This window comes from Pelophylax lessonae, assembly GCF_965119305.1.
Source record: "Pelophylax lessonae genome assembly, chromosome: 4".
Lineage (NCBI taxonomy): Eukaryota > Metazoa > Chordata > Amphibia > Anura > Ranidae > Pelophylax > Pelophylax lessonae.
The window spans coordinates 446413929-446438180 of record NC_138771.1 but is presented as its reverse complement, the minus strand read 5'-3'; the positions used below and the strand labels follow the sequence as shown (position 1 = coordinate 446438180).

The following is a 24252-nucleotide window of genomic DNA, read 5'->3' as shown; positions in this document are numbered from 1 at the left end:
AGGTGTAAACTGACACAAGTCAGTTTACATCCACCTGTACATATGGATGAATGGCCCCTCCGATCAGGTCCGCCTAAAAAACTGACAGATGGACCTGATTGGAGGCTGGTCTAAAAGGGGCCAAAATATATACAATCTTTGTTTTATAGTTAAAGGTTTAATACCTGACCAGAGGGGGGCACGTTTGCACTGTGCATTAAAATGCTATTGAAGGCTTTTTTTTTTTTTTTTCTTTTTCATTTTAAAAATCACAAACGTCATACTTACCTGCTCTGTGCAGTGGTTTTGCACAGAGCAGCCCCAATCCTCCCCTTCTCAAGTCCCCCATCGTTGCTCCTGGCCCCTCCCTCTTGAAAACAGTTTTCAAAGGGGCCCCTAAGCAGGCTCACTCCCAAGCCATGGCTCTGGGAGTGCGCAAAAGTTGTTGCGTCTACAAACTAGTGGAAGGATTTATGTAATTTTTTTTTATTTTTACTAGTAATGATGGCGATCAGTGATTTTTTAGCAGGACTGCGACATTGAGGCGGACAGATTGGACACCTGACACTGGGAAGGGGTTAACACCAGGGGCATCAAAGGGTGAAATGTGTGCCTAGGGTGTGCTTTCTAACTGTGTGGGGGATGGGCTCACTGGATGAGCACAGAGACGTGTTCCTAAATAGTTTGAATACAGGATCCCTGTGTTCATCACTGACAGAACAGCGGTCTGCCATGTTTACATTGTCAGACCGGCGTTTTGTCTCTATGGGGAGCGATCGCGGATGCCCGGTTGACATCGCGGCCGCTGGACCCGCTGATTGGCTTCCCCTCTAGCCAATAGGCGCGTGCGCGCGCCTACACTAACTGCTGCACGAATCGACGTACGTCATTTCGCATAACAGAGCTGAACTGCCGCAGTATAACTACGGCGGCTAGTCGACAAGTGGTTAAGGTAAAATTTCAGAAAGCAATTCCCTTTTGTTGGTTATAAACATTGCAAGGAGCAGCAAACGAAATTGTAGATCTTTAATTTTTTCTCTATAGTCGATGTTGAGACAGGTCAGCATACTGTGACTTTTTAGGCGTTCCTAAAAGTAAGGGACTGCTGGGATCATATGATCTGTCCTGTAGATGTAATAAAAGAAACAGGACATCCTTGGAGTTTAACATCTTAGGCCTGTATATAATGAAAGATGAAAAGCTGATCTAAAGATCATGCTGGGGATTTAAATTTAATTGAAAATTAAATTTACCGTAAATGCTAAAATGTTACGTCAATTTATGTCATTCAGTCTGGTAGAGGACCGGACTAGATTGCCTAGTGGGAGAATGTGCGTGGGACAGCTCCAGAGAGAAGCGGAGTCATGCAGCATCAGCATTATTTTCTTTATGTTAAGAATTCCCAGGCTAATTCTAAAAACAAAATAAGCAGACTTTGGCTTTAAGCCACGGTTTGGGAGCTAGGTTGTGAAAAGCATCAACCAGCAGTACCAACAGATGATGTAATCGAATCCCTGCTACTGAATAGGTAACTGTGTGCGGAGTCATCCGTACTATTTTATTGCTGCATGAAAATGAGAACCTGTGGAGGCAGGGATCAAAATGCCAGTAAAAAGTTTTTCTGAAAGGAAGGAGTTTAATAGACTACTTAATAGCCATGTGCTAAAACACTGGCTTTATAAGAAGCATATTATTAAGATGGTAATAAGAAAAAATACTGTATAACAAAATTTCTCTTTTGACTGAGTGATGGATTTTAAACAATACTAATCTAAGGTTCTCCTTCCTTTTAAGGGTTAATAATCTTTTTACTTCAACCACCAACAATCTATAAAATAGCTCCTGATAATTCAAAATTAACTCCTCTGTACTTAATGGAGCAGGTAATGTTTGGATCCAGGCTCGTACTTCTACAGCCGAACTGGCACACAGAATGCAATCTTCAAAAGCTTTTTGTACAATTATGTGATGGTAACATTACAAATCCTCGCTATATAATGTTCAGATACATTTTACTTCCCGATCTTAATCTGTTCTGCTTAAAAGAAAATCTGAAGGCCATGATGCATAAGGACTTGTACACTCAGGCACACTGCAGAATGTGAATTCATCAACAGTAAAACTTGTTCTGTTCTGAATTTAAGCACAGGATCTGCCAAGGGGGCAACTTACAGATGGGCAGCCTTAAAGTTGATTTAAACCCTCTCCTATACCCAGTGAAGTAAACAGCCTCAGATGATACACAGAGACAAAACACTGAACACAAATCTTCCTATATAGGTTTTACTTGTATGTTTGCAGTCTTTCCCCTTCCATACTCTTTGGAAAGTGCACATCGTGTTAAAAATCTTTCTACCTGTTCAGCAGCACATAGGGTGGGTGTGGAGTCTAGACATACACTGTGTGAGAGCTGATTAGAGGAAAGACACCCCCCCCCCTCCACATTGGGAGAGGAAAGAAGAAACTTGCAGTATATGTATAATATACTGTATGCAGGTAACATAGCTGAATACGTTTATCCCTGGCCAAGATCACTGTCATCGAGTGAGAGCTAAACAATTCCTGCCAATTGTCAGGGGTAAAATCTAACATGTCCTCTGACCACTTATTCTGAATATTTTGGAGGTGGGAGTCCTATTTATCAATAAGCAGGGAGTAATAGGTAGAGATACCTGTGTGTGATCAGGACGTAGAAGGGCGCCCTCAAGTTTTGAGTTACTGAAGCAAACATTGCACAGTCCGAATTGTGCTTCAGTTGCATATCTAAGTTGTGTATAACAAAACAGCCACTGTAGTGGCACACGTAATTTTTGATGTAATTGTGCAAAAGATTTGAACAACTTGTATAATTGATGTAGATAAGCTAGTCCATATCGTGCCCGTAACTGACCACAGTAAAGTGAAAGAAAATGGGGTAGTCGAGGATTATGCCATAAAGGCTGGTTAGGAGAGCAAAGATGGTCCTGTTCAGCTAGGAAGGCAGAGCACTGTATATAAATCTGAAGGGACATAAGGAGAATAGTTGTGCCTGTAGTGACATGTAAAACTCGTCTATATATTAGGTTGGATAAAGTCTTGTAAGAAGATGCAATTGCGGCTTCTGTAGCCGTTGCTGCGTTAGTCAATTGTGGGAACAACCACCAATGTATATATATAAGCTGGGGTGCATGAATGTAAAATCGTAGATTGGGAAGCGCCAGACCCCCCTTAGTGGTCGGTAGTTGTAGAGTGGTCATAGATATTCATGGAGATTTTGGATACCCCAAAAGGGTTGTGAGAACAGCATCAATTTCTCAAAAAACTAGTTTAGGAATAAAAGTAGGTTAATTGGCTAGAATATATAGAAATTTCAGAAGAAAAACCATCTTCATTAAATTCACTCTTCCCATGAGGGTTCCCAAAGTTGGACCCATTGGGCAACTTTGGTACAAAAGGAAGAAATACAGGGGGCAAGATTGTCATAAAGTCAGTGGAAGCTGAATTTTTCTATCCCTACATATTGTAATCCGAAAGTGACCTGTATCGAGCAGTCAGGGGGCAAGGAGCTCATCTATACAAAAAATGCTGGATTTGCTCCAATTTACTTTAAATCTCAAGTAATGACCAATGGATTAAAGCAAGCAGCTATGGTATAATAACCTGTGGATTTGAAAGGTACAATAGCATGTCATTATCATAAAATGAGACATCCTCTTCCAAAGCACTAATGGAGATACCCTGCACCAGTAGGGAAATCCGAAGGATTTTTCGCCAACGGCTCTGTTGCCAGCACAAACAGTAGAGGTGAAAGCGGACACCCCTGCCTAGAGCCCTGGCTAATAGAAAAGGAGTCCGAGATTCGACCATTGACCCTAATGCGGACCAGTGGTTGGGTATATAGGATACGTATCCACATTATGAAAACATCTTGAAAGCCAAATGTCTGAAGTACTTGGAACAGTTAGGGCCACTCTGTCAAATCAAATGCCTTATGTGTATCAAGAGAGATCTGTGCTCTAGGGGAGTCTATCTCATTCGGCATTTGTAGATTAGTAAAAAGTCTGCGAAGATTGACATTAGTGGAGCGTCCAGAAATAAATTCCAGTTTGATCGGATTTTGCAAGGGAAGCCACAACAGTTTTGAGGTGAAGGGCCAGAATTTTGGAAAGAATTTTAAAGCTGAGTTCTGGCCTCGGAAATGTTTTTTAGATAAAAATACCCCCGGGACAGTCAGGGCTAGTGCATTTCATAATGGATAGCCTCTGAACTGTCCCAGGTTGCACTTACCTTTTAGAAGAAATACTTACCTTGAAAATCTCTTGTCCAGCGCTGCCATCTCAGGTGTGGGCAGCTGAAGCCGGAGCGTCCTCTTCGGTGTCCTCTTCGGTCCCAGAATGCCCTGCACCGTCCCCGCTCGTCACTTCCGGGGCAGGCACGTCATCCCTGCACAGCTTTTGGGCATGCCCAGTAGCTGTTTAGCAGGGAATGATGTGCCTGCTCCGGAACTGACGAGCGGGGCCGTTGCAGGCTCATTGATTCCTGGGAGCGATGACCTTCAGCTCCCAGGAGTCATTGCAAACGGGAAGAGACGGCGCGGGCCACGGCCGCAGAGGGAGGAAGTGGAAGAAAGGTAAGTATATTTTCTTCAATAACAAGGTAAGTAAACAAAAAAAAAATCGGGACTATCCATTTCTTTTTCAGGTGACCTAGAGCAAGCGGATGGCCAAAGTGGTTTTTGAGGCCGGAACTCCGCTTTAAGGTCTGTATTAATGAAATGGGACGAAAGGACTCACAGAACTGCAAGTCTTTGAGGCTTGGGGGATCAACACTATTAAGGCCTATTGCTTTGAAGGGGGCAAAACCTGGTCTTTCAGGAGGGCTTCATAAAGAATGGTTAACCAAGGTACAAGATATTCCCATTCATTTGGGAAACCAAGGTACAAGTACCATTCATTTGGGAAACCATCCAAACCTGGTGTCTTATGCTATGCAAATGTGCCCAAGGTTTTATTAATCTCAGACGTAATCAGGCCATCCAAGAATTACAGTTTTGTATTTCACGTAAATTAAGGAAATGTATAAATTGATTTTTCAAGGCTAATATTCAACCATGATTGGGCTGATTTATAATCAGCAGATATCTGTGAATATAATATTTATTTATTACAGGTACTTATATAATGCGATCAATTTACACAGTGCTTTACATACTGTATATTGTACATTCACATCAGTCCCTGCCCTAAAGGAGCTTACAGTCTAAGGTCCCTAACTCGCATGCATACATACACAGAATGTCTTTGGAGTGTGGGAGGAAACTGGGAAGCCCACGCAGACGCAGGGAAAACATGCAAAATCTGGGCAGGTAGTGCAGTGGTTGGAATAAACTGTATAAACAAATTAGTTCTTCCAAGTGACACCTTTCATACCATTGGCAGGTGACCCCAATTGATTAAGGGTTACAAGTATGTGGACCCCTCCACACACACCCACACACAGATACCAGCTTGGTTTCTTTGGCAAGTTTAAAGATAGGGATACACCCAGAAAAAAAATCCTCAATAAACTCAATTCTACAACTCCTACAGGCAAAGCCCTTGCTCAAGAGAAAGAATAAGACATTTTGTATCAAGACTATAGGTGACCTTGTCTTCAAAATAACAACCTTAATGTCTGGCCTGGTCAACCTGTTATTATTTGGTGGCATTTTTTTATTTTTTTTTTATTCTTAAAAGTAGAGAAAACCATACAATCGGATGAGTGGATTAGAGCCTAATGGACTGGGCGAATAGCCGGTGGCGTGTGGAATTTTGCCTATTCCCTCATATCTATTCAGAGGTTTTGGAAATAGTATTTTTGACTGTGGCCATAGAGATATGAAATCTGTTCAGCTGTTCAAGTGGACTAATTGTTGGGTGCTGGAATATTTTTTAAATCTTCTTCCACAAACTTGGGCAGCATAATGTGCTATAAATTGTCATTATTGGTCATTTAAAAAGTAAGACCATGTTACTTTATTTATGTATAATGTAAGTTTGTTAAAGATTCAGACTACATCAAATATATATCACAGTTGTAAGAGGAGTCTAGTAGGAAGTCTACTCATAGTTTCTTCTACAACTGTCTTTTGACCGGGATAAGCCTTTACAGTCTGCTTTCAAGCAGAGTAGTAGAAGTTGCATTCCTACAGGCAGATATAATGGCCCAGAGCCGCAGGGAACATCAAAGAGAAAAGTGACATCAGAATTTATGTCCTAATGCCACTGAGTATGTCTAAGATTTTCTTTTTTTTTGAAAATTTGTTTTTATTGAATTTTTGCACAAAAAAACAGACAAGACAATGCCACGCAGGGCAACAACCATAAACAGTGACAACAGGTCAAACCCCTCCCACAACACCCCCCCCCCCCCCCACCCCAGGCTCCATCCAGCACGTCCAGTGGAAAAACAAAGCATCCATCAGTAATAAAGATACCCCTCAAGACTGCTCCAATTATCCAGTAGTAAGGTCATAGAACATTATAGATTAGTCCAGCACAGAGCCCACTAGCAGCAACCCCATGGCTTAGTCAAAAAAAAATAGAGAGACTTCTATACATGCAGTAAGAGCACAATGAACAGGAATATATCACCGACCGGCATGGCCATCCCCCCCCCCCCCCCAGACAATCCCGAACAGTAGCACATAGAACACTAAAGCTGATCAACGGAGGTCGAGGCCGGAGAGTCTATCCATGTTTTCCATACTTTATCAAACTTGCGGGGGCATCCCCTACTGAGATACGTGGCCTTATAGAGCGGAGTCACTTTATTAACCAAGCCTTTCCAGAAAAGGATCGTGGGAGCCAAGGGACTCTTCCAGTGTAAGAGCAGAGCCTTGCGCGCATAGAAAAGCAGCAAGCTGACCAGAGTACGAACGGCCCTCGCAGGGGCCAAGCCATCCACCAACCCCAAGAGGCAAACCTCCACGGAGCTGGGGACCGGAATCTTAACCACCTCCACAATACAAGCTAAGACGGATGCCCAATAGTCCTTGACCACCGGGCACCCCCAGAAGATGTGACTGAAGTCCGCCGGTGAATGGGAACAACGCCAGCACTCCGCCGAGGCCGTCTGATAAATACGTGCCAGCCTCGCCGGCGTGTAATAAATCCGATGCAGAAATTTAAAGTGAATCAGACGGTCCCTCGCAGAGACCAGTTAGGCGAAGGGTGAACTCCACATATCATCCCAGTCATCACCATCCAGGTCAGGCACCTCCTCCACCCAGCGTTCCCAACATCTACGTACAGCAGGCGGAGTGACAGCGAACAATTCCCTGTACAATTCTGAGAGAGGCTTCCGCATACCCGCCGCTTGGATCGCTGTTTCAAGAGCTGAAGCTTCAATCACAACCCGAGAGGAACCGAATTGTGCCACAAACACATGGCGAAGTTGGAGATAGCGAAAAAAATACCCATTTGGAAGATCATAACGAGCCTTCAGGGCATCAAAGGAGCACAGCTCCCCACCAGAGACAATATCCCCCAGCAACTTCACCCCCTTAACGGCCCAGATGGTAGGATCAGGGATCGAGGCAAAATGAGGAAACTTGGGGTTCCACCACAATGGGGAGGCCGGGGAAACACCAGTGGCTCCTGGCTCCACCAGCACCTGCATCTGTTCCCAGGCTTTGATGGTAGAACGCATCGTTCCTGTCAGCTGAAATGTAGCCCTGGACCCTCGATGCAGTAAAAGGCGAAGACTCTCGTAGGAGCCCAAAACAGCCGCCTCCAGCACCGTGGCGGAGTCCCCATCGTCCCCTGCAAGCCAGCGTCGCGCCACCACCCCCTGCCCAGCCAGGAAATATTTATAAAGATCAGGTAAAGCCAATCCCCCCTGACCCCAGGGCTCCTGCAACACCTGCAGACCAATTCTAGGAGGAGAGGTACCCCAAATAAAGGAAGCTATCAGGCCATGAACGCGGCGGAAGAAAGAACGCGGGACCCACACCGGGGAATTTCTAAGGAAGTATAGAAAGACAGGGAGAAGTTTCATTTTCACCAAGTTAATGCGCCCCAGAACCGACAAAGGTAAGTCGCGCCACACCTCCGCCCTGCGTTTAAAGACCTCCAGCAGTGGGTTAAGATTCAGAGTAAGATAATCCGCCACCCTCGGCGACACCCTGACTCCCAGGTAGGTGAACTCCGTCACCCATTTCAATGGTAGCGCCCCATCAGCTGCAGCAATGGCACCAGGATCAATAGGGAGCATAGTGGATTTATCCCAATTCACCCTTAGGCCGGAAAACTTTGCAAAAGTGTCTAGGATATTGAATACCGCCCGCAGAGAAGCATTGGGATCCTTCAAAAATAAAAGCATATCATCCGCATAAAGTGCCAGGCACTCCTTAATGGAGCCCACTTCCAGAGCCCCCACCTCCGGAGATGCACGCAATGCAATAGCCAAGGGTTCAATCATCAGAGAGAACAAAAAGGGCGAAAGAGGGCAGCCCTGCCTAGTCCCCCTACCCACTGCAAAAAATGGAGACAGGGAGGATCCAATCTTCAACGCCATACGCGGGGAGGAATACAAAAGGGAAATCCACTTGCAAAATTTAGGACCAAACCCCATGCGCCTCAGCACCACCCCTATGTACCCCCAATCCACCGTGTCGAAGGCCTTGGCAATGTCCAAGGACACCACCACCCTAGTGCCAACGGATGCATGGGACACCTGCAAATGAGTAAACAGACGTCGAAGGTTGGTGTCCGTGGACTTGCCCGGCATAAACCCGGTCTGATCAATGTCCACCAGGGAAGGCAAGACCACCGCCAGCCTAGTAGCCAAGACCTTCGTGAGTATCTTGAGATCCACATTGAGTAAGGCAATGGGGCGGTAGGAGGAACACAGGGTGTGATCCTTCCCCGGCTTGGGCAGGAGAACAACATACGCCTCGAGCATGGAACCCGGCAGGGCCCCCTGATCGAAACACGCAGCATACAATGCCTGGAGCCTGGGAGCCTGAGTACTGCCGATACCATTCCACCGGGAACCCATCAGGGCCCGGCGATTTATTGGAGGGAAAGGATGAGATGGCTCTCTCTATTTCCTTCAACGTGATGTCATTGTCCAGCCACGCACTGTCCTCACCCTCCAAGACCGGAACCGGCAAGCCAGATAAAAGGCGCTCCAACTCCTCCAGGTCATATGCAGGTAGGGGGGAATAGGTGTCAGAGTAGTAATCCATAAAGACCCGGGAGATCTCCCCCGGGTCCCTAACCAGTTCCCCTGAACTAGACTGGATGCACGGAACACTGACCGAAGCCCTCTGATCTGCCACCAAAAAGGCCAAAAGCTTACCATTCTTGTCTCCCTTCTCAAAAAGTGACTCCGCTCTATGTTTAAGGTTGGCATGCGCAAAATCAGTATCCAACAAAGCCAAACGCCTCCTGGCCTCCTCCAGGGCCGCATAGGCCGCCGGTCCCGGAGTGGCCGAGTATTCATCTTCCAACCTACGGACCTCCAGCAGAACAGCTTCCCTGTCAGCATTAGCCTCCCTACGAGATGCCTTAATCGCAGAGATGTAATGACCCCGCATAACCGCTTTGAAAGCATCCCACAGGACCACCCCTGCCGTGGACGAGGCATTATCTTCCCAATATGTAGGCATCTGGGGCTCCACCTGCTGCATCACCTTGTCAGTTTGCAGCCAACCCGGCGAAAGGCGCCATGCACCCCTAGTTCTACCCGTTCCCACCCGCAGAGTCAACAGCAGTGGGTTGTGATCAGAGAGGCCACCCGCCAAATATGTAGCATCCTGGACCAAAGCAAGACAAGGCCCATTAGCAAAAGCCAGATCTATCCTGGAGGCCGTTCTGTGCACCCCAGACCAACAGGAGTAGCCACGTACCCCAGGGTTTTTCCAGCGCCACAGCTCCGTAAGCTGAGCCGCAGAAGACCAGGACACCAGTTCAGGAGACAGTCTACCCGGGTTAGAGGAGTCCAGCCCGCCGTCCAGAACAGCATTGAAATCCCCCGCCATAATTAGAGGAAGATGCATATAAGGGGCCAAGGTCACCAGGAGATCCACCAGAATCTGAGAGTGGAACGGGGGAGGTAAGTAGACACTCACCAGTACCACCTGCCGGTGAAAAATCTCCAGTAGAACAATAACATACCGTCCGCCAGGATCCGTAATTACCTTTTGAATCGAGCAGGGTGCATTTCTACCCAGCAAAATAGACACCCCACGGGCATACGTGGAGTAAGTGGCATTGAAGAACCTCTGAATCCAAGGCCTCTTCAAGGCAAGCACCCTGCTCCCATCCAAATGCGTCTCCTGGAGGAGGATAACATGCGGTTGAACAGATTTAATATACCTAAAAATGGCTGTGCGTTTCACCTTGTCATTGAGACCCCGCACATTCCATGACATGATTTTAAGTAGCTCAGCCATAGAACAGCAGAGGGACACATAGCAGGAGGGAGCCGGAGGACCAAGCACAGCCCGAGGACCAACCCGATCCCCCAACTCCATCCAGACATTCAGCAATACAGACACATAAGTAAAAAAGAACAGTGACCACCGGATGGAGCCTGGAACCAAAAACAAAAAAACATCCCTGCTGTGATACCCAAACCTGGAACAAAAAAAAGTGCAACAGGGTACCCAGCCTAATCCCAAAACCCAGCAAAAATTTTAAAGGCATGGCCGCAACATAAAAACCGCAGCCGGCGTTACTCTTGTCCACCAACGGCAGCCCCAAAAAAGGGGGGGCCGCTAGATAGTCATTCCTCAAAAAAAAGGAAAAAAACCTAAAGGGAGGAAAAATAGAGTCAAAACAAAAAAGAGAAAAATGTTAGTTCAACAACGTGTAGCACACAGAGCTCCAATGACCTGTAGACCAGTCCACAGCCCCAGGAATAGAAGCATGGATCCAGCCCAGGGCAACCCAGGAAACTTCAGGGCAGGATCAACAATACAGGAACCATAGATGTCCCCCCAGCAGCAATTGAGTAGGCAGACCGTGCGTAGACAGGAGCTGCAAATAGGGAGTACAGTGCAGCAGGGCCCCAAGAGCCCCATATCATCCAAGATAGCAGGTGCATCAGAGGAAATTAAATGGAGTCCAACCAGTCAGCAGCCTCCCCCGCCGAATTGAAGAAAAGGACAGATCCCTTGTAATCCACACGCAAGCGGCTCGGGTACATCATGCCATATTTCAGGCCCTTGGTTCTCAGGAGTTTGCGCACTTCAGTAAATGATCTGCGTTTCTTCTGCGTTTCCACAGAGAAGTCAGGAAATAACATTATCTTGCTGTTCTCAAACTGCAATTCCTCCTGCTTCCTGGCCTCAGAGAGGATACGATCCCTGAAGTTCACGGAAGTTCAAAAAGCGGACCAGAAACGGGCGCGGGGGGGCCCCGGGTGGCCGAGGTCCCGTGGGACCCTATGGGCCCTCTCCACCACATATGTCGGGGGAGGGGGAGGCAATTTGAGTAGATCACAAAAGAACTTCTCAGCAAACAATGTAGAATTAGATCCCTCAGCCTTCTCTGGCAAGCCGACCACCCTGATATTGTTGCGACGCTGTCGGTTCTCAGCATCCTCCATCTTGTCCGCCAAAGCATTCACCTGGGCCTGCATGGCAATGATTTGTGCCGAATGGGAAGCGGTAACATCCTCCACCTCAGACACCCTGCCCTCAGTCTCAGTCAGGCGCCCCCTGATTTTATCCAGATCATGGCGGATTAGGGTACATTCAGAGGCCAGGTGGTCAATCCGGAGCATCAGGGCAGTTTTTGAGGCGTCTATAGCAGCCAGTATGGGAGCAGTAATATCCCCCCCTCCATGCGACCCCCCATTCTGACCAGCGGTCCCCGGCAGAGACCCCCCGGTACCTGAGTCCATAGGCTGTGCCATAGGAGGGTCCCCGGCCCCCGCGGACATCTTTCCCGACTTCAAGAAGGCCTGGGCGCCTGTGGCTGCAGAGGAAGATGATGAGGCCTGGACCTGCAAGATGGCGGCGGCCGCTTTCGCGCCTCGCGGCGGGACCGCTCGTTTAGGCCGCGGGGTCGGTGCTGAAACCTGGGATTTTCTCCCCGGCATCCGTGCCCCACCTGTGCCCGATGCGGAGGAGGGCAAAACCGCCGCGATCCGAGGCACAGGGGCCGTGGATGGAGCCGGATAAGATCAGGATGGTGGAGAGCTCTGCTAACACACGTCCGGCGCCGTCTACATCCCGGCCACGCCCCTCCATGTCTAAGATTTTCAACCTGGAATATCCGTGTCCCAAGTATTCACTTTAAAGGTCAAAACACTTCAAAGGTAAAAACACTGTCACTTTGTCATCCATAATCGGAGAATAAAAACTGGATATATTGCAGTTTACCAGTCCTTAATTGTGGTGGCTGCACTAGTTTTCTTTTTTTATTATTTTATTTTTACCTGTTGATTCTGCCAGTAACACATTTTCTGTCTTAGGATAATGAAGCTCACTCACGACGCTGTATCTATGGAGGAGCAGCGTTGTTTCCCTTGGACAGAAAGTGTGTTAGGCCTACAGAAAAAATTCATCCTATTCTGTCCAATGCACTGTCAAATTCATTTGATTTCTAAAACATCTGCATTGCATTGTGAAATGTAATATTACAGTAATTACAATGTTCTGCAGCTTTTAAATGTTTTCTATTTTTTTTCTTCCTATATTTAATGTCACAGAACTAATCCAGCTGTACAGATTCTTTAGTGCAAAGATACTGCAAAACCATTATGCATCGTTCTATTCTATCCATTAGGAATGTTTTCAAGGCTCAGGAATGAAGCATATTGACCGAAAATGGGCATGTAATCTGCCATATCTTATTATTGAATATTAAACACTTCACATACTGCTCTTCAGTCACACTTCCTTTGGGAAGCTGTAGAAGAATGTGTTCTCAAAGCAAAATATATTGAGATTTAATTTACACTTGTCAGTCAACTGTTTACTTCTATTGGTGTACTGAATCTTTCACATTTTCTTGAATAAGATCTTTAATAAACATTTTTAGACAATGCTTATCAGCTATGAAAGCGGTGATTTAGAAACAGTGCAGTCTAGTCTGTTTTTTTTAAGTATTATGTATTCTATTTTTATTTGGTTTATAGCATCTTTCTTAATTTCCTTAAATTGTACATTTACAGTACATTCATGAGGTATTCAGGCCCCCTTTACTTTTTTTAATATTGTTATGTTGCAGCCTGATACTACAGTTTGGATTAATTTTCTCATTAATCTACACTCAGTATCCCATAATGACAAAGTGAAAACAGAATTTTAGAAATGCTTGCAAATGTATGAAAAAGGAAAAACTTAAATTGCACATTGGCATAAGGCCTCATGTACACTGCAGCTGCTAAACTCACATTTAGGAGTAGTTGGGCATTTTTTTCAGTAGCCCCTGAATTCTCCTCAGTGTTATCTTATGTGTACATGTACGCTCAGTAGTTTATAGAAGTTTAGAGGCAGTTCAGTTTACTGATATTTTTTTGAAAGCAGATAAATCACTTTCAGGGCGGTAGTTTACCGGCATTTCAAACGTCAAATGCTTGTAACTGCTTGTAAATGTGTGTAAACATGAAGACACAGCGTTAAAGTGGAGTTCCACCCATTTTTACAAGTTGAGCTGTATGTAATCCCCTTCAAATATGCTTTTGGCAATGTAAACAATTTTTTTTTTTTTTAAGGAAATGCCTTTAATCCTTTTTATTAATCTGCACTTCCGGGTCCTGCTGCTTTTGGCGATTACGTTACTCGGCGATTCGCAAGGGCTCCTGGGACATGTATCCCAGCAGCCCTTGCAATTCGCCTAGTGACGAAATCTCGTGTGATTTCCAGTTCACAGGGATGTATTTCATTCAGTCTGTGCTCCGCCCCGCCCCGCCTCTGCCGGAGACGGACAGAATGTAATGTCAGATTCTGCCTCGCTCTCTGCACTATCTTTACTATCGCTGTACAGCTTCTTCTTATGGGAAATTTATAGTGAGAAATGGCGGAATATTATCTGATTACAGAACAGTCCCACAGCTTGGGGCACGTTAAATGGGCACTCTCACCGCACGGGGACACCGATGTAAAAGGGAACTCTCATGGGGACACTAATGTAATATATGAATATTAAAGGGGAACGCTGACCGGAACATTAAAGGGGAACGCTGACCGGAACATTAAAGGGGAACGCTGACCGGAACATTAAAGGGGAACGCTGACCGGAACATTAAAGGGGAACTCTGACCGGAACATTAAAGGGGAACTCTGACTGGAACATTAAAGGGGAACTCTGACTGGAATGATGTCTGATGGGGACACTGATGTAAAGGGGCACTCTGACAGGGACACTGATGTAAAGTAGGACTCTGACAGGGACACATCCGTGTCCCCATCAGAGTGCTCCTTTATATCTAGTGTGTCCCTATCAGAGTCCTCCTTTACATCCAGTGTCCCAGTCAGAGTACCCCCTTTATGTGTCCCAGTCAGAGTACCCCCTTTATGTGTCCCAGTCAGAGTACCCCCTTTATGTGTCCCAGTCAGAGTACCCCTTTGTGTCCCAGTCAGAGTACCCCTTTGTGTCCCAGTCAGAGTACCCCTTTATGTGTCCCAGTCAGAGTACCCCTTTATGTGTCCCAGTCAGAGTACCCCTTTATGTGTCCCGGTCAGAGTACCCATTTATGTGTCCCGGTCAGAGTTCCCCTTTATGTGTCCCGGTCAGAGTTCCCCTTTATGTGTCCCGGTCAGAGTTCCCCTTTATGTGTCCCGGTCAGAGTTCCCCTTTATTTTTTCCGGTCAGAGTTCCCCTTTATTTTTTCCGGTCAGAGTTCCCCTTTATTTTTTCCGGTCAGAGTTCCCCTTTATTTTTTCCGGTCAGAGTTCCCCTTTATTTTTTCCGGTCAGAGTTCCCCTTTAATGTTCCAGTCAGAGTTCCCCTTTAATGTTCCAGTCAGAGTTCCCCTTTAATATTCATATATTGTAGTGTCCTCATGAGAGTTCTCCTTTACATCAGTGTCCCCGTGCGGGGAGAGTGCCCCTTTAATGTGCCCCGATAAGAGCTGTGGGACTGTTATGTAATCAGATAATATTCCGCCATTTCTCACTGAATCTCACATAAGAATAATCTGTTCCGTCCCACGCGTGCAATATTCCACAGGACACAGGTCTGGAAATAAGAAAAACGGTATTTCCTTACAAAAAAAAAAATAGTTTGCATTGTGTATGTGTGTGTCTCTGTCTGACTCTCTCTCTCTCTCTCTCTCTGTCTCCTGCACTTGTGTCTTCCGGGAGGCGGGGAAGGGATATAGAGGACGGCAACTTCCTCCTCAGCCGACGTCTCTATAGCAACCTGTACTATGCCTAAAGCATAGTACTGCCCATGTGCGGGATTGCCTGCGGCATTCTGGGTAGCCAGAATGAACAGCAAGCAGGAAGGAGGTCACTAAGTCTTACACTGCGGCTTCAGATGCCCTTAGTAAAGATGACAACGCACAGGCAGCAATTTTAAAAGTATGATTTTCACTAAACAAATACACTGTTCAACTCATAAATATGCAAATAGCGGTTTTGTCAAGCGAGATGTATTAATATTAATGGGCTATTTTTGTTTAAAAAATGATTCTGAGGGTGGAACTCCGCTTTAAGTGTTTTGTTTTAACATGTCAAAATCAATGGTTTCCTATGAAAGCCGCCTTAGCTTATCCGACTTTAAGCCCATTGATTTCAATGGAAGTCGCATCCAAGTTTGATTACTTTGATCCGACTTGTGGTGTGACTTCTGCTCTGATGATCTTGAAGGGAAAACAGCTTTGCCCCCCCCCCCAATCCATAACAGACTCTTATTCAAATATGCAGCCTGGCAGGTCAAGAAAGGAGGAGGTACAAACAAGGGCTCCCCTCCTGGACCATACCAGGCCACACACCCTCAACATGGGGATGTGAGTGCTTTGGGGAAGGGGGGGCTCCCCACCTCAAAGCACCTTGTCTCCATGTTGATGGGAACATGGGCCTCTTTCCGACAACCCTGGGTGGTGGTTTTAGGGGTCTGCAGGCAGGGGGCTTATCTGAATCTGGAGGCCACCTTTAACAAGGGGGCCCCCAGATCCCGCCCCCCCCCCCCATGTGAATGAGTATGGGGTAAATTTTACCCTTACCTATTCACCACTAAAAAAGGCAGTGGAGTGTAAATAAAAACAAACGGTTTTGACAAGTACAGAGACATCTGTAGCAGAAAAACATTTGCACAGCATGATGCTGCCACCAACATGCCTACATACTAAAGTAAGCACTCTAACTTAAACCCTTGATCTCCCCTACAAAGTTCTAATAAGATAAAGTGACTAAACGGTGGGAGTATAATCAGAAAAAAGACAACTGGAAAAACTAAGTTAAAAGACCTGATTTAAACTCAACCACCAAAAAATAATTATTGAGAAAGTGTATATGACAATACTCACTGGACTGTAATGAATTAATATATATACTTAATTAATCAAAAATGTATCACAAAAAAGTGGATATGTGCAAATTATGTAATGCATTAAAAATGGTACCAAGACTTACATAATACACACCTAAAAACATACATCCACCTCTCTCACTCAATATACCTGTTTAAGCCCCTATATATTTCAATATATGTAATAAATAAACAATCAAAATAATCCAAGAATATATAGTGATTATGGTGATTCCATGTATGGTGGATAAGTAGATGGAACTATGGGAGGAAAAGGTTCGATAATGGTGAAGCAAAAATGAAGGAAGACAAGCCTTTGGCCATTCAATGATGATATCCTTGTGAAAGATGATGGTAAACCTCATAAATGTCAGTACTTCTAAGTGCCAAATGGAGAGACAGACGAAGAAGCATTAATTTCTGGTTAACTCATATTGTGAAATTTCCCACACCGATTAGGGGGAAATGAGCTTGCGTAGTCCAGAGGAGGAGTCACAAGCTAAATAGAGTGTTTGGTATATGATTTCAAGATAGATTAAGTGAACACAACCTCCCTCGCACATCCAAGTAAACTATTACATTTAATATTTTGAGAAAATGTCCTCCAATTAATCAAGCAGGACCCGCAGGTCACAAAGTCAGTGGCTGGGCTTGTAAAAACAGGCAAGTAATTGTATACTCATGCATCCAGAAGTTTCATGAAGAAGTGGAACCATGGTTCTCATGCAGATGAATGCACCTTGCAAATGTCCATAATCCTGTACCAACAGATTACCAATGGGGCTAGGAAAAGAGGTGGATGATGGGTACGCCTGACCAGTATTCTGTTAAAAAAAAAAAAAAACTATTATTTTAAAAAAGGTACAAAACTGAGGCTGTCAATCAATCCCGATGGTTTGGTGGCATCCAATTCCCAAATCCACCGGGTCTCATGTTGGAGAACCACCTGATCACCACCATGCTTCACTGTAGGGATGGTATTGGCCAGGTGATGAGCAGTGTCTGGTTTCTTCCAGACATGACGCTTGCCATTCAGGACAAGGAGTTCAATCTTTGTTTCATCAGACCAGAAAATGTTGTTTCTCGTGGTCTTGAGAGTCCTTCAGGTGCCTTTTGGCAAACTCCAGGTTGTCTGTCATTTGCCTTTTACTGAGGAGTGGCTTCCATCTGCCCACTCTACCATACAGGCCTGATTGGTGGATTGGTGCAGAGATGGGGGTTCTCCTCTCTCCACAGAGAAACGTTGGAGCTCTGTCAGAGTGACCATCGGGTTCATTGTCACCTCCCTGACTAAGGCCCTTCTCCCCCTGATTGCTCAGTTTGGCAGGGCAGCCAGCTCTAGGAATAGTCCTGGTGGTTCCAACAAACTTTCTCTATTTACGGATGAAGGAAGCCGCTGTGCTCATTGGGACCTTCAATGCCGCAGACGTTTTTTCTGTACCCTTCCCCCAGATCTGTGCCTCTATACAATCCTGTCTCTGAGGTCTACAGATAATTCCTTGGGCTTCATGGCTTGGTTTGTGCTCTAACATGCACTGTTAACTGTGGGATTGGTGTGTACCTTTCCAAATCATGTCCAATCAACTGAATTTACCACAGGTGGACTCCAGCCAAGTTGTAGAAACATCTCAAGGATGATCAGTGGAAGTAGGATGCACCTGAGCTCAATTTTGAGTGTCATTGCAAAGGCTGTGAATTATACATGTGATTTTTTTTTTTTTCTTTTTTTTAAATTTGCAAAGATTTTAAACAAACTTTTTTCACATTGTTATAATGGGGTATTGAATGAATTTAATCCATTTTGGGATAAGGCTATACCATAACAAAATATGGAAAAAGTGAATCGCTGCTAATACTTTCCAGATGCACTGTACACACAAAAATGGAAGACTCTAAAAGAGTCAGTGATCATTAAGGTATCTGTACACAGTACTATACTAATATGAAGAGAAGTATGGGAATGAATAAAATATAAAAATCATACTCTCCTAGATGGCGGTAACATGGATCCAAGCTGTCTGTATCTGTCCCCCGCTGGCTCTACTCAAAGAAATGAGCAATCAAACACCCCTGATCGCTCAGTTCTCTCCCTCCACTCTGAGAAGAGAGCTGTGACTGTCAGTCAGCGGCTCTCTGCTCTCCCCTCCAGAGCTCACTAGAGAAATAGCAGATAGCTGAGAGGCTGAGCCAGATGCTGGTCAAAGCATCTGGGTGGATCCCGACTATGTAGTCGCGATCTTTCCTAAACCTGGACTGACTGAAAGACATCAGCCGACAGTGGGCTTTAGCACTCCTGTGATCCATAGGAGAAGTACAGCCAAATGAGCTTTGGCTATACTTCTCCCTTAATGCAACATTTTGGTTGTGTTTATTTGGAAACAATGTGAGTACCTGAATTTGACTAGAAATCAGACTCTTGCAGTTCTTGAGTGCACCCCCCCCCCCCATAGAGATGATCACATGGTTATAGATCGTGTCCTTCATTGTCCAATCACAGACTGGGGTAATATCCATGACAGCCTTGGCTCTGGGGAACTGGATTGAATGATGCTGGCAGTCATTCAGCTTTGAAGGCTGTGGACATCTAGTGGAGGTCAAAAGTTCTGTGAGGAATAGCTTTGAATTTTATCTTTTGATGGACTACTTATTTTTTACCTGAAGTTATGCTTGAATTAGGTGTTTTAGCATACAAGAAAGAAAAATACATTGGGCTGCTTTTTAACAATGAACAGTAAGAGCAACATTTGTACAGAGAAAATAATGCTCAAAATCACTCCATGGCTTTTGGACGAAATATATAGGGCTAATGGACCCGTACAGAAAAATACATGAAAAAGAAAATCAGGTGGGGAGGTGGCTGATAGGCGATGAGAAAGTTGGACTTAGCCAAAGTAAAGCAAGTGTTATACAAGTCGACCTTTATTGAAGTATTTCAACTTTCCTTCTTCAAAACTCAAATTGAAGATTTATACAGGGGGCCATGTGAAAGATCAGTTCTATGGTTCTGGGAAGGCTGAAGATGAGCTTTGTACTTGGCAGCGGGAGCAAATTGTATCTAATGGAACCAGGGCTTCTATAAATCTTCACGTTACCTTACAGCAGGGGCGGGGAACCTTTTTTCTGCCTAGGGCCATTTGGATGTTTATAACATCTTTCGGGGGGCCGTACAAAATAATCAACTTAAAAATTAGCCTATTATATTTGGTCAAACATTTAATTAACTCTCACACCTAATGTGATGGCTTGATCTGCTTCTCTTTGGTGAGGTGTGGGATGTTAGCTGATATTGGTGATGTTGCTACTTTCAACTGGTTTTCCAGGTTTACGGTCTGTCTGAAGCGCAGTCAACTCTTTGTAAGTTTTGAAAAGAACTGCTATGCTGTGGGTACTGCAGGCTGGAGCTGCTGGCTCAGGCTGATAATGCTGGCTGGTACTGTTGTTGGTACTGCTGGCTCAGGCTGGTAGTGCTGGCTGGTACTGCTGTGGGTACTGCTGTTGGTACTGCTGGCTCAGGCTGGTAGTGCTGTGGGTGCTGCTGGTTCAGGCTGGTAGTGCTGGCTGGTACTGCTGTGGGTTCTGCTGTTGGTACTACTGGCTCATGCTGGTACTGCTGCGGGTACTGCTGTGAGTACTGCTGGCTCAGGCAGGTAGTGCTGGCTGGTACTGCTGTGGGTACTGCTGGCGGGAAATGCTGGCTAAAGACTCAGGAGCGGCGCCGCGCTGGAGGAAGATTGAGGCGATGGTTCCTGTATCTTGGTCAGTCTCCTCACAGGCGGAGTGCGTTTGATATCACTCCGCCTGTGACTCATTCAGACTGTCAGAATGGAGCCAGAACCATAGAGGAAACATCAGCTCCGTTCTGACAGCTCAGCTGAGACACAGACCAAGCGGCATGGGGGGGCCGGACCAAATGATTTTGGGGGCCACATACGGCCTGTTGGCCATAGGTTCCCCATCCCTGCCTTACAGGGTAAAAGGTAAATCCTTCCATTTTTTTTTTTTTTTTTTATATATACTGTTAAAGTAAACTCGTCACTTCACTGATCCAGGGAAGAGTAACAAAGTCAGCCTTTTTTCTGTCTCCTCTGTTTTAGTCCCCATTCACCAGCCTAAGGCATTTGTAATATTCAGTCCTTCCCGGTATGGGGGAGCCTGTGTTCCTCTCTGCTTCTCCCCACAATGCACACTGCTTGGTGCCCATGTGCCCAGTCACCTAGCCCAGGCACTGTTACGTGGTGGTGGGGGAAGTCTTAGCACTTGTGTAAGCTCCAAGCAACAGTGTGATTTTACAGAGCTTTTATGTCAGGGCAGGAGAGTAGGGGACGGGAAATTTAATGAGATAAATATCCGTAGAAGAGGTGGTGAATTCTCAAAGGAATCTGTTCTCGCTTTTTTTTTTTTTTTATTTAAATCTGCATGAGTAAAAAGACAACTTCACCTTTAATGATGGAGACAAAGCAAGACGAAGGGTGCTTAACTCCTCTCCAGAACATGGTGATGTAAGTGTATGTCCCTGATGATGATCAGATGGGCCAGAAAATAACTCTGTGTAAATACATTTTTTTTTTAATTTTATATCTGCTTTAATCTGTGTCTATCAGTGCTGCTTTGACCTGCTGAAGATGTCATATCAAAACTGTACTGTTAAAATAAATATCTCAGGATACCGAATTTCTCAACTTTTTTTATAATCTCTTCCTATTACAGGAACAGGAGACATTGTTGCCATCATGATCTCCGAGTCCACAGGACGGGAAATATTAAATTACGTGGAAAGAAACATCTCTGTCCTTATGGCTATTGCTGTTGGATCCCGTAGCCCAAACAGGAGCTTTAGTCGTGGCTCTTTGGTCTTCGTCTCTATCTCATTCATCGTTTTGATGATCATATCTTCGGCTTGGTTGATTTTTTACTTCATACAGAAGATCAGATATACGAGTGCCCGAGATCGAAATCAGGTAAACTTTGACATTTATATTTAGTCTGAGCTGGTATTTTAGATTGAGACCCCAATGTCACACTGCTATTCATATTGATGGTGGCAACCTGCCAGGTATAGGATTACTAAGAATGCATTCACCCACTCTTACAGCATTGCTTGCTGAGGGCTGAACCAGCAGGGTATCATTTAAACATTGCTCCTTTCCTGGCTAGTGAGGTAACATTGTCAAACTAACATCTGGCTGGTTTGGGCATCAAGGAGCAATGCTGTAGGATCAGTTGAATGTTCACTACAGCAATTATCTTACTGCCAAGTTGCTGCCAGCAACAGGACTATTAATGTAAAAATAGCCCTTAGGGGAAATATGTCAAACACAAATCCAGAAGTCCGCCAGGCCATTTCATGTGGCCTTCGCACCCAACATTTTTTTTCAGCCAGGAACATGATGGAACCCTGTTCTGCTACCTCTGGCTCTCGCCCTTTGTTCTACACTGTCACCTGTAAACATAGAAGCCTTCTGTGTTTACAAGGACAGCTTTTCTCTCAGCGGCTCTCACAGATCCCTGCCTGCCATACACTCAGGGTGGGGACAAGGGAGATGCAGGTGCAGTGGGGAATGGGGCATTATGAGCAAAGTCTCACTGTGACCCAAATCTTTGTCTTGGTGCAAAGATGCCCACTATTGATCTACCTGCAAGTAAGAGAGAGAGGCGGAGCTGCCTACACTGCCAGGAAATACTAGAGCTGGGTCAGGTAGGTGAGATGGGAGGGAGTTTTTTTTTTTTTTTTTTTTTGGGAGGGGGGCTATGAAGGGAAATGTATCCAGAGATGGGGGAGAGTGGTGCAGAGGTCGGAGCCCAGGAGGGGTGGACATGATGTGGACATCCTGTGAAAGAGAGCTGAACACTGCATAGCACCCCCCCCCCTGCACTCTGTTTCAACTTGTACACAGTGCACCCCTGAATTCTGCACTCTGTGCATAGGGCACCCCTTAAACTGCACTCTGTGCATAGGGCACCCCTTAAACTGCACTCTGTGCATAGGGCACCCCTTAAACTGCACTCTCTACATAGGGGCAGCCCTGAAACTTGCACTCGGTACCTAGTGCACCCCTTAACTCTGCACTATGTATGTAGTGCACCACTGAATTCTGCACTCTCTACATAGGGGCACACCTGAAACTGCACGCTGTACATAGCGCACCCTTGAACTTTTTACATAGATCAACCCTAAACTCCCCACATAATGCACTCCTGGCATTTCTTGCCCCTTTAAGACCCTCTCACATTGCAATTTGGCCACATTCAAAGTTTGATGTGGTCAAAATTTATAGTGGTTGACTTGCTAAAACGGGTGCAACTGTGCATGGTAGCCAACCATTTGTTTACAAATATGAAGTGGCGCTATGCTTCAAAAACTAAAAGAATAATGAAACTAAAGAATTACAAGCCGTAATATTACATGTGTCTGATCTCTCAAGGTAGATATTTAATAATGTGAATAATAATAGTGTTTGATCTACTGATTTTGTACTCAAAGTGCCAGTGCTGCGATGAACTTCTCAAGATGTGCAAAAAATGCAAATAAAAATAAACATCTTTAGTCTTATCACAATCCAGCATTAAAATAGTAGCCCTACTGGGCATTGTAACCAAAACACCAGTGCTACAAATAATGCAAAAATGTGCAAATAAGGAAAAATAGGTTAAATATTAATCAATACAGTAATTAAATGAGACATACAATACAATTTGGGGACTTGATTTTCATATAATAGTGTCTATTACAGAACAAAGTCAGCGTGTCCAGTGATATCCTTTGTGCAAATGGCATCAAATTCCTCAGTTATGTGATCACTCTCTCTTGCACCCCAATCCACACTTTGTGTGCTAGCAGCTGTTCTCATTCCCTGGACCAGAAGGTCTAAGAGCATTTAGGGCAGGGGTATGCAAACTGTGGCCCTCCAGATGTTGCAGAACTACAAGTCCCATGAGGCATAGCAAGAATCTGACAGCCACAAGCATGACACCCAGAGGCCGAGGCATGATGGAACTTTTTTAATGGTAGTTTTGCAACAGCTGGAGGGCCACAGTTTGCATATCCCTGATTTAGGGTGTAGGCAATTCCTCTCAATGGGTGGCTTTATCATATCCTTTCTTCTAATGAGCAATGCAATGGTATATGAGTCTGTCCTCACTCTTTCCCACTATCCACTCTTCTCTCCTCGAGTGGGTGATATGGTTATACAAGAAAGCAAATCCTCATTGTGTAGTATTCCAACTAAAATGTATTATATTAAAAAAAACGTAGTAACTCACATTTTAAAATTGATTACAACAGCATCAGAAACGATAAACTTCTGGGATCAGCCAAAAACCGGAAGGGGTGTACTCAACTCCTTCCCGACTAGTTGCGTCAGAGCTCACGTGACTGTACATCTGATGTGTGACCAACTATTCAAAGTCTTGATTATTGTGTATTGAGATGATCCACACTAAGCCTGTATTGTTTACTGGACTTCATTTACACTTAGGCTTCATGTACACTTAGGCCTACATTTACCACAGCAAAGGAAAAACGCAAAATGCGGCAAAATCGCAACACGTTTTTGCCGTGGCTTTTTCCTGTGGCCCGGTGGTTCCTATACGGATTCCTACAATTTCAGGAGAGGGAGGTTGAAGCTCACCTAAGCGCGTTAGCTCCTAAATGCTACTAAAAGCCTATCTGTACATTGACTCCTAGGCTTTTATAGAGCTTTGGCAAAAAAACGCTAAAAGATCTTAAACTCAAGTTTAGGAGCTGCTAGTGTACATGAAGCCTTAGGCTGTTTTTTTTTTTTTTTTTTGTGCAACCCTCCGCTTTGGTCAGAGCCGCTGTACTAAC

General features: G+C 45.1%; 1 protein-coding gene across 4 annotated transcripts in view; it reads left to right on the top strand.

Moving 5' to 3' along the window:
* Nucleotides 1-24252, top strand: part of RNF130 (ring finger protein 130) — a 552973-nt gene that overhangs the window by 221399 nt on the left and 307322 nt on the right. For all 4 annotated transcript variants that reach the window (XM_082253136.1, XM_082253138.1, XM_082253137.1 and 1 more), the window contains exon 3: nt 21135-21385. In XM_082253136.1, coding sequence (XP_082109262.1) covers nt 21135-21385 — 251 coding nt within the window. The remainder of the gene's footprint in view (nt 1-21134; nt 21386-24252) is intronic.